The 10,734-nt window shown below is 38.8% G+C and overlaps 1 protein-coding gene across 2 annotated transcripts; it reads left to right on the forward strand.

Annotated features, from left to right (window-relative positions):
- Positions 1 to 577: 577 nt before the first annotated feature.
- LOC308398703 (hatching enzyme 1.2-like) lies at positions 578 to 4,968 on the forward strand (the record flags this gene model as incomplete). Of its 2 annotated transcripts, XM_080885475.1 has the most annotated exons (10): positions 578 to 648; positions 865 to 964; positions 1,201 to 1,228; positions 1,321 to 1,371; positions 1,680 to 1,811; positions 2,437 to 2,554; positions 3,225 to 3,403; positions 3,720 to 3,801; positions 4,017 to 4,141; positions 4,234 to 4,968. In XM_080885475.1, coding segments are annotated over exons 2-10 (771 nt in total). In that variant the 5' UTR covers positions 578 to 648; positions 865 to 910. The 2 variants fall into 2 exon arrangements, with proteins under 2 accessions (XP_080741601.1, XP_080741600.1); XM_080885474.1 differs by lacking the exon at positions 4,234 to 4,968 and having other exon boundaries at positions 4,017 to 4,149.
- Between the last annotated feature and the right edge of the window lie 5,766 nt (positions 4,969 to 10,734).

Consider the following 10,734-nt stretch of genomic DNA (forward strand, 5'->3'; position numbering starts at 1 on the left):
ACTCATAGTTTGCCATTTGTCTAATGTTACAGGATTTTAAAATGATTATTAATTAATTTATGGCACATTTATCCCAGAAGTTCTGATGAATTGTTTGGTTTTCCTTCTCTAGCGCCTTACTTCATATCTTTGTTCATTCAGACCACATATTCAGTGTTTGCATTTTATGTGAGTATTTCCTTAATGTGATGCTTGACTGAATTTCAGAAGGAAGAACTTTATTTTGTAAGCTAGCAATGAAATGTTTTACAAACTGAGGCAAAGGTGCAAATTGAGTACATATGAGGAAAATGTTGTTGTTATTGACTATTTTGCCCAAAGGTAATTATGTTGTTAAAAGAATTTCATTCCAGTCTGATTGAAATTAAATTTCTATCAGCATTTCTTTGGGCTTTGCAACTTTTAATTGCAATTATTTAATGCTCTGAATGTTTACGTCAGCCTCAAAAAATGTTTGCAATGTCCTTGATTGAAGTTTCCTTCCTGGAAATTTGTTGCTGCTTTAGTGTTTTGGCATCAGCAAAAAGAAACTAATGGATTGATAACTAAAAAGACAGCCCTGAAACCTCAGCCACACCCTGTGTGAGCTATCTATAAAGATGGAGCAGCCGAACACCTGCTGCATCCAGCAAACACCTGGTACAACAGGTAAGCCTCCTCATATCATCTCCCTGCATGCTGAATCCTCTACGTAGGGAAATCCCAGATATCTGATTCTCTTCATGTGGATGTTGTCTGCTCAGCATTTTCATTGGGAGAAAAGTTAACATCCAGATGAACAGAATCAGCTGTTGGGTTGCCCGTATCCCACTTATATGCCTTTCTATTCCAGCAGTTACATTCATTGAAGTTCTTTTTAAACAGTGCTGTTCAGATTGTGACTGTAGGTTAACTGCAGAGGACCAACATCATGACTCCAGCCTTTTTCTTCTCCGTCTGCCTGTCAATGACAGCCGTTTGTCTGGTAAGCTTGACTCTTGCAGCAAAGCCATTAAATGTTGTTCAACACTGCCGGCTGTTCTGTGAAAGTAATTCTAACCGTGTCTGCTTAACAGACATGGCTGCTTGTTATGAGCGTTTAAGCGTGACACAGTTGAAGTTTTTTCACATAATAGTTTTTGTTTGCCAACAATAACATTTGTCAGTGTGATTTCAAATGTGATTAAGAGTAAGTTGAAAATGTCTTGTTTTTTATTGCAGAGGGCTGCTGTCATTAGAAATATAACTGGTGCGTTCAGTGATGAAATACTTCCAACATATTGAGGTGTTTTTAATATAAGAGCTTAAAGTTAATCTGCTGGTTGCCTCTTGTATCCACAGATGAGTCTCTGGGTGCCCCAGCGATCATTGAAAAAGTCAATGCTAACTCAAGTAAGTGAAGATTTACAAAATAAAACTCTTTTTTGTTAACATATAAATTCTGGATGAAAATGAAAGATCCCTGAGAACTGACATGTTAACATACAGTAAACTCCCAACAGACACAATGATCAATCAGCCTTTTGGTCATTTACTGGCTTGTCTTAGTCAGCTGTTTTATTTGTGTTATTATCAAACATTGTAATTGTGCGATCAATAAAGTAAATGCTGTAAGCATTTACCTCTTTGTTTTGACATAACTGAGCAAATGGCAGCCCAAGTATCGAGCATTTAACCACTCTCTGTTTGTTGTTCTGCAGCAAAAGTGTTGGTTCATGGTGACATTGTGCCCACTGCTACCAGGAATGCTGTTCCATGCACAGCCACTGGCTGCAAGTGGCCTAAAACGGGACCCTTTGTCTATGTACCTGTCTCCATTGGCACTGAATACAGTAAGCAGTACAAACTTTAACCATTAAACACAGACTTTATGAAAAGGAGAGATGGATAAAAATAGTTAAATAAAACCCATTATTATATAAATATATATAATATATATTTCAAGTGGTTTCCAAAAATACTGCTTTGTTAACTATGCTGTTTTATTGTGGGATTAACTAAAAAGCATTTAAACTGAAAAGTCATATTTGTATAAGTATGCTGAATTGATATCATACACAGATGCACACAATTTTCAAATTATGTTTTCATTTAATGTCACTTTCTCAATTTTTCTATTTCAAGACAGACAGACAGACAGACAGACAGACAGACAGACAGACAGACAGACAGACAGATAGATAGATAGATAGATAGATAGATAGATAGATAGATAGATAGATAGATAGATAGATAGATAGATAGATAGATAGATAGATAGATAGATAGATAGATAGATAGATAGATAGATAGATAGATAGATTTTGGCGGCCCTGTCATTCCGATGGGAACTCAGAGATCCTCGAAGCAGCACAGATTGTAAATACTGTTTATGCTGCCAAGTTGAAATGGCTGAAACATATTGAAGATCCTGAATACTGAAGAAGCTCCTCATCAGACTCATATTTGAATCTGCAGGCAGCCAAGAGCGCAACGTCATCATCAATGCCCTAGTCACCTTCCACGCTTCCACCTGCATCCGGTTTGTCTGGCGTACAAGCGACAGAGATTTCCTTCACTTCTTCTCTGGACAAGGGTGAGAATGCACTTGCTGTACTTAGACTGTACTTGTATTTATATGGCAGGACAGGACTGATACACCCACACCCTCTAAACCCTTCAAAAATGCAATTCTGAAAATGATTGCATTACAAATATTCTGTATGTGTCATCAAAACAGGTTCTTGAAGGACCATTCTGCATTGACCTTGTACTGTAAAATGTCCAGTTTTATTTTTGTTTGCTACTAGATGAAATGTATACTGTTGCATAGGAGTGTAAAGAGCATTTTATTCATCTGCTCTTAATTATTTCACATACTATTTGGTCCACTAGTTCCAAAACTAGAGACTGGCACCTTGTAAGGCGAGAAGATGAATCTGGTGGGTTATTAGATGATTAAGGGACGACAGATGTTTAAAAAGCTTCTGAGATTGATTGACCGCTATCTGTTTATTTACTTTAGTTGATAATGGATATGTGTGTTTTTTATTTTAAAATATTATTTAAGATATTAAAGTACAAAAGCTAAAGTGTGGTTCGAGCAGTGTCTATAGAGCCACAGTGTCAAAGTCGGTCACATGATTACTGTCATTGCTTTTCTTGGTACTTTAGCCTTAGCATGACTAGCTGAAGGAGGAGGATGCACAGTGCTAGGCTATAGAACAGTCCATCTATTTTTTAAGTGATGTCATTGTGTCTATCAGGTGTTATTCATACCTGGGCCGTCAGAATGGAGGACAGCTAGTCTCCCTACAGAGAAATGGTTGCTTGTTTCAGTCGACGGTGCAACATGAGGTTCTTCATGCTCTGGGCTTCCACCATGAGCAGGTCCGCTCTGACAGAGATCTGCATGTGAGGATCCTTACCGGGAACATCATCACAGGTCAGCTGAACTACCCAAAACGTTGGTTACAGTTAACTTAGTACACAATGGGACATCCTCCTGTTTCACAGCAGTGTACATATTACAAGTAATCTGTGCTTTTCCAAACTCAGCACATAAAACACTGCAGTTCAAGCGAGCACTGCATAGAAGATTTTGTTTGTATTTCTTTAGTCCCAAGACTATCAAACAAATGACCACAGAAGAGATTAGCTAGCATTTCGATCTATACATCGTCAAAGAGCTGAGACTGAAGACGGATTTTGAAGTGGAAGCATATAAAAACATGTAACATTTTCTGGAAATCTCTGTTTAGGACAAGAGCACAACTTTGTGAAAGTGCAGACCAACAATTTGGGGACTCCCTATGACTTCAACTCTGTCATGCACTATGGCAGGTGAGTTGCTGTGTGAGATGGACTTTGTAAGGTTTTATATTTCCTTACATGTTTTGCATTTTCTGCAAGAAAATGTAATCCAGACTAACAAAAACATGCACACACTCAGTGGGGAATGGATTTTTAATGTTAAATACTTTATGGGCCCATTTTCTCCTCTGTTTTCCTAATATAACCGCGTATGTGTGTTTGTGTGCTGTTGTTTGTTCTTTTAGACTCGCCTTCTCCAAGAATGGGCAGCCAACCATTGTTGCCAGGTCCAATCCTAATCTTAATTTTGGAAATGCTTTCCAAATGAGTCCCAATGACATCGCCCGTGTAAACAGGCTTTATGGATGCTGTGAGTAATTAAGACACACCCACAAAAAAGAAATTTGCTATCTTTTTGTTCGAAGCAAGTACTGATCGGAGTTGATTTTTTTTCCTGACCAGAAATTCAGCAAGAACCTTCAACTTTGCATCCAGACTCTTCAGATGCCCAAACACCAGCATTACACCAAGGAATTGGATCCACTATACTTAAAAATGATAAAAGAAACATAAAATGTGCTGCAAATATCACATTTAGAGAGTTGAAATTCTGGGTCTTTGTTTTACGAGCTAAACGGCAGGCTTATATACCAGAGGGTGATGGTGTTAACTCGCTTTCTGTTGAGGTTTTCTCCCCTTTTGTTAGACTATAAACTATCATTAATGGATTTCTCAATCTGTGCATTTGATAATTAACTTTGTAACTGTAAATGATGCAGACATAGAACCAAACCTTGCGACTGCGACATGTCTCAAAACTTTTTGTTTGGCAAAACAGCAAAGTGAAAAAATATGTGAACAAAACAAAAAGTCAAGTCTTTCATGGAATGATCATGACTGTTGTCTTATACATGACCAACATGTATCAACAAGATATAGTGTGTAGATATAGTCCAGTGTCACAAGTGTAAGAGGAAGAATCTTTCTTCTGATATTTTAAAAATTGATTTTTCTGACAATGTCTTCTAATTTTTCTTGCTTTTGTTTTTCGAGGGGTTTTATCTTAGGTTTGTTGTCTCTTTCTGTAAGAAGTGCTATCAAATAAAATTCCATATTTCAAGCAACAGGGGGCAGTATTGTTTCATTATTATATTTTAAGTTATTTTAGAAATATGTGTTTTGCTTAAAGTTGGACAGAATGTTACAGGTGCCTTTTTTAATGTGCAACAAATGTAACAAATGCACAAATACTACTACATAAATACATGTTCTGCATTTAAAATCCTACCAAACATCAGAAAACTGAAACCAGAGAGTGGATCATGTCTCTCAAGATTAGAGTGCTACTTCTTCTTGTGTAGGGTGGAGTCAGTTCAGTGCAAGTGTTTAGATTGAGAAGATTAAAACCCCCACAGACTTGAATATTCCCACCACCATCATGATGCATCACATAGTAATCTGATCAGCCATTTAGTTTCTGCTGATGTGTTTCTTCATAACTGTTGTTAAAAACTGTTATGAAACCTCAGTCATGCACACGCCTGAACAATGATCCGGCATTTGTTGCTGTAATTGTTTGTACTATCATGCTGCCTGTCTGACTAAATAACTATAGACGGAGCAAGCTGTCAAGCATGTTCAAAGGTGATGTTTAAGGAGCTGCTGGCTGCCAGCTTAGCTTTTCTCCCTGTTTGCTGGTCTGATGATAAGTGAGGTAGGGTTGGGCCATATCATACAGTTCACGGTAATACCGGTATAATGTTGGGCAACGATAAGAAAATGAAATATCGTGATAGAATATGGGTCGGAGCATTTCGACTATCGTAGGCGGAGCCTCGCGGAGTGATACGTACTGTGCTTCAACATAATGTTACCGTATTGTATGTGTATGACCTCTTTTTAAGTTTAGTGGATATTATACATGGTTATGCTGAGGATATGTCGGCCAGTTTCCACTGGAAATGCCTTTTGGTTAAACTGTCAGCAAGGAATTTGCACTGTTACGTTTATATATAACTTTAAGCACATAAAAAAGCTGCTTGTTTAAGTGAAAATACATTGATGGGGTTTTTTGCACTAATAAAGTTGTGGAGTTGTAAAGTATTTTGTCTAGTGTCATTTATATCGTCGGTTATATCGTTATTGCAAATTTTCAAATGTATATCGTGCTAAATATTTTTGGCCCTGCTCTAGTGAGAGGCATGGTTTCATCTGGCCTGATGGTTTGACCATAACAAAGGTTTAGACATTGAGGACACTTGGGGAACAAAAAGAATGAGCAGTGATAAATCCCGGAACAACGTTCAGCCGCAGTCTAAAAACATTTTGCCAGAGCTTTGGTTCTCCAAGTTGCTTTGTGACCCACCTTCACTATGGTTCCTTCATTACATGCCATGTGTGACTCATGTCATATCCATTGTTAGAGATGCCAATCTGTTTTGTGTTGGGGTGTTATATCTGCTCTCAGTTCTAGTGCTCTCTGCTAGTGTGACAGAGGCTTCCCTCTATGAGAGCGAGGACACAAAGAGCTGGTTGCTTTCCTAAACACCTTAGTCCTGTCTGGATACATGCGTAATGCTCCAACAGGACAAAGTGAATTAAGCCAACACTGGCTCTTATCAGCAAATGGCTGTGGATCAAAAGCTGACACTTCCATGCTTCCAATGCAGCTCACTCAGTTTTGAGTGACAGAGTCTTTAAGTCAATACACTAAGGTCTCAAAAGGCACCTCTGAGAGCCCCTTATAACCTGTGGGAAAATCCCAGGAGGAATCAGCAGGCTAAGAGAAGGCCTCAGTGTGCAAGTCCCTTTCATTAACCTACTAATAAGAGAATGCTGGCAAGTTGGTGGGATGGCAGTCATGTCTTGTTTGATGGTAAATGGTAAATGGACTGGTTCTTATATAGTGTTTTTCTACTCTTCTGAGAACTCAAGCGCTTTATACAACAAAAAAACAAACTAAAAACCAGCAAAACAATGACTTACATATAAAAAATCACAAAGAAAGAACAATACAGTTTCCACATCTGAACCAAAGAGTAAAACAGTGAAATGTGGATTATTATTTTTTTTGTGTGTCCCGTTTGGATCTTTAGCCATCAGAATTGTTGTCTTAAGGCCAAGAAAGATGCCAAGCGGATTTATTTTACCAAGTGGATCATCATGGCCTTGCCATATTGGTCCATTTCATTGACCTTTATTATAATTATGAATTTATTTTATTTTCAGTTGCTACAAACGGGACAGACATGACTGGGGGATAGGACAGGGAGAAAGAATGAAATGTGGATTATTAAATATTAGGTCTCTCTCCTCCAAGTCTCTGTTAGCTCATGACTTAATGATTGATCAACAAATTAATTTACTCTGCCTTATAGAAAAAAAGGCCCTCAGATCAGAAGTACCTGACTCCGTGGTATAATTCTCAAACACGTAGCCTAAAGCAGATGACTCGTAAGCTGGAGAGGAAATGGCGTGTCACAAATTTAGAGGATCATCATTTAGCCTGGAGAAATAGTTTGCTGCTTTATAAGAAAGCCCTCCGCAAAGCCAGAACATCTTACTATTCATCACTGATTGAAGAAAATAAGAACAACCCCAGGTTTCTCTTCAGCTCTGTAGCCAGGCTGACAAACAGTCAGAGCTCTGTTGAGCCAACCATCCCTTTAACGTTAACTAGTAATGACTTCATGAACTTCTTCACAAATAAAATTTTTATCATTAGAGAAAAAATTACCAATAATCATCCCACAGATGTAATATTATCTACAGCTACTCTTAGTACCATTGATGTTAAGTTAGACTCTTTTTCTCCAATTGATCTTTCTGAGTTAACTTCAATAATTACTTCCTCCAAACCATCAACGTGTCTTTTAGACCCCATTCCTACAAAACTGCTCAAAGAAGTCCTGCCATTAATTAATTCTTCGATCTTAAATATGATCAACCTATCTCTAATGATTGGCTATGTACCACAGGCCTTCAAGCTGGCTGTAGTTAAACCTTTACTCAAAAAGCATCTCTAGACCCAGCAGTCTTCAGAGGTGTGGACTCGAGTCACATGACTTGGACTCGAGTCAGACTCGAGTCATTAATTTTATGACTTTAGACTTGACTTGAAAAAATGTTGTAAGACTTGTGACTTGACTTGGACTTTTACACCAATGACTTGGGACTTGAATTGGACTTGAACCGGTTTACTTGAAAAGACTTGATATTTTACCCCAAATATAAAATTTAACATGCATATTATATAGAGATTGAAAATGTGACGTCATTCACGGGTAGAACCGCAAAGGATTCTGGGAACTCGTGGCAAGCGGTACTAGCGCATGCAGGCTTTCAATTGAAATCAGTCACACAGCGATAAAAAGAAACACAAAAATGTCAAGAAGCTGTTGTATTATTAACTGCAATAGCCGGTCGCATGACAGCCACGGGAAGCCGACGGGTAAAGAGATCGGTTGTTATCGGATTACGTCGTTGAAGAGAAATTGTTCGAGCCATGTATCCAAAGTAACAAAGACGCGACGGATGGTCTGGATTGCAGCCATTCAAAGATCAAATATAACATCCCAGAACCCTCCAGCTCACAGGTTAGTCTGCTCCAAGCATTTACACAAAGGTCAGTCTGCTGTTGTAGTTAATGCGTCATTTTTCTTAACATAATTAGTGATATAGGTTACAAGCAAGTCTGGCGCTGAACAGAAATTGTCGCGCTATGCTCCTTTGTTTATTGTGTTTATTGTGCATAAATAGTGAATTGTCCTGACACAATATTGCGTTTCGCTTCTGTTATTATGGTACATTGACAAAAACATATACTTTTATTCACAGGATAAAACAGGTTTTTTGTATCACTAATTGCCCAGTACGATTACAGCATACAGTATTATTGTCACTGCTACATTTCTGTGATGCTACCAGAAATTATTTCCACTACTAATTAATTACCGTTGTGCTCAAAGGTTATATTAATAAACGGTTAACGAATGTGTATTTATGACGACAATTTGTGAGACTGGTAAACTTATGATACGTACGATGGTCTTTCGTTCTACACGGTGCATTTCAAGGTCCTGCACCCATCCGTCGGTAAACTGTACCTGGGCTTGTTGCAGTGACCTGAAGTTACTAAACTTCATGAGTGTATGCACTCACTCCAAGAACCGTATGATTATAAATATGCATATAAATATGCTACGATGAGATAGCTGACTTCATCTAACTAGCAAATGTTTTCCAGGCTACGTTGGTGATTCAGTTTTTTTTAATATGTATGATATTTTTGTCATGCGATTTTAAAGCTGGTCCTACAACCGCATCCAAGAATAACATGCAGCTTATCTCAGAACTGTCGGTGAAAATTATTCTTGGAGCTAGGTTTAATTGAGCTGCATTTTAAAGAGGTGCAATTTCACAATTTGTGTATATTTTCTAAGTTCACTATTTTGTCATGTGTTGAGAAAAACACAGATTAAAAAATTACATGGTCTAATATTTACATTTAGCATAACTGCAACATTATTTTTTCGTTTTTTTTTTTTAAAGACTCGAAAGGACTTGAAATTCAAAGTTTCAGACTTGTGACTTGACTCGGACTTTTACACCAGTGACTTGAGACTCGACTCTGACTTGCCTGACATTACTTGAGACTTGACTTGAGACTTGAGGATAAAGACTTGAGACTTACTTGAGACTTGCAAAACAATGACTTGGTCCCACCTCTGGCAGTCTTAGCTAATTATAGGCCAATCTCCAACCTTCCTTTCATATCAAAAATCCTTGAAAGAGTAGTTGTCAAACAGCTAACAGATCATCTGCAGAGGTTTATTTGAAGAGTTTCAGTCAGGTTTCAGAGCTCATCACAGCACAGAAACCGCTTTAGTGAAGGTTACAAATGATCTTCTTATGGCCTCTGACAGTGGACTCATCTCTGTGCTTGTCCTGCTAGACCTCAGTGCAGCGTTCGATACTGTCGACCATAATATCCTATTAGAGCGATTAGAACATGCTGTAGGTATTACAGGTACTGCGCTGCAGTGGTTTGTATCATATCTACCGTATTTTCACGACCATAAGGCGCACTGTGCTAAAAGGCGCAGTCTCAGTTATGTGTGCCCTTACTGTATTTAACACACACATAAGGCGCACTGGATCATAGGGCGCATACAAGTACCGTATGCGTATTTAAAAATAAAGCGGGAGCAAACCTGAATTCGGTACCTTACTCACATTTTTATTACCAGTAATCGTCATCATCAACAACACACAAGCATACAAGTGTGCATATTTAAAAATAAAGCAGGAGCAAAACAAAGTTTGGTACTCACATTTTTATCATCAATCAAACCCATCGAAGTCCTCATCCTCTGTGTCTGAATTGAACAGCTGCGCTAAATCTCCATCAAACATGCCAGGTTCACTGTCTTCACCGTCAGAGTCACTTTTCGTGCCATGCGGCTCCTCGGAAACGATGCCGGCTTTTGCGAAAGCTCGAACAACAGTGCCAGCAGACATGTTAGCCCAAGCATCTACAATCCATTGGCAAATTGTGGCGTAACTCGCCCGGCGCTGCCTTCCACTCTTAGTGAAACTGTGGTCTCCACCGGTCATCCATCGCTCCCACGCCGCTCGCAGCCTTACTTTGAACGGGCGGTTCACACCGATGTCCAGCGGTTGGAGTTCCTTTGTCAGGCCTCCCGGAATGACAGCAAGCTCACAGTTCATTTGTTTCACTAGTTTTTTCACATCAGCTGTGAGATGGGCACGCATAGAGTCACAGATCAACAGCGATGGTGATGCGTGGAAAAAACCACCTGGTCTCCTTACATACACCTCCCTCAGCCACTCTTTCATCATTTCCTCATCCATCCAGCCCTTTTCATTTTCCTTAATGATGATTTCTGCTGGAAACTTCTCTTTAGGCAAAGTCTTTCTCTTAAAAATCACCATAGGCGGCAG

Source organism: Rhamphochromis sp. 'chilingali' (genome assembly GCF_963969265.1).
Source record: "Rhamphochromis sp. 'chilingali' genome assembly, chromosome: 1".
In the NCBI taxonomy this organism is placed as follows: domain Eukaryota; kingdom Metazoa; phylum Chordata; class Actinopteri; order Cichliformes; family Cichlidae; genus Rhamphochromis; species Rhamphochromis sp. 'chilingali'.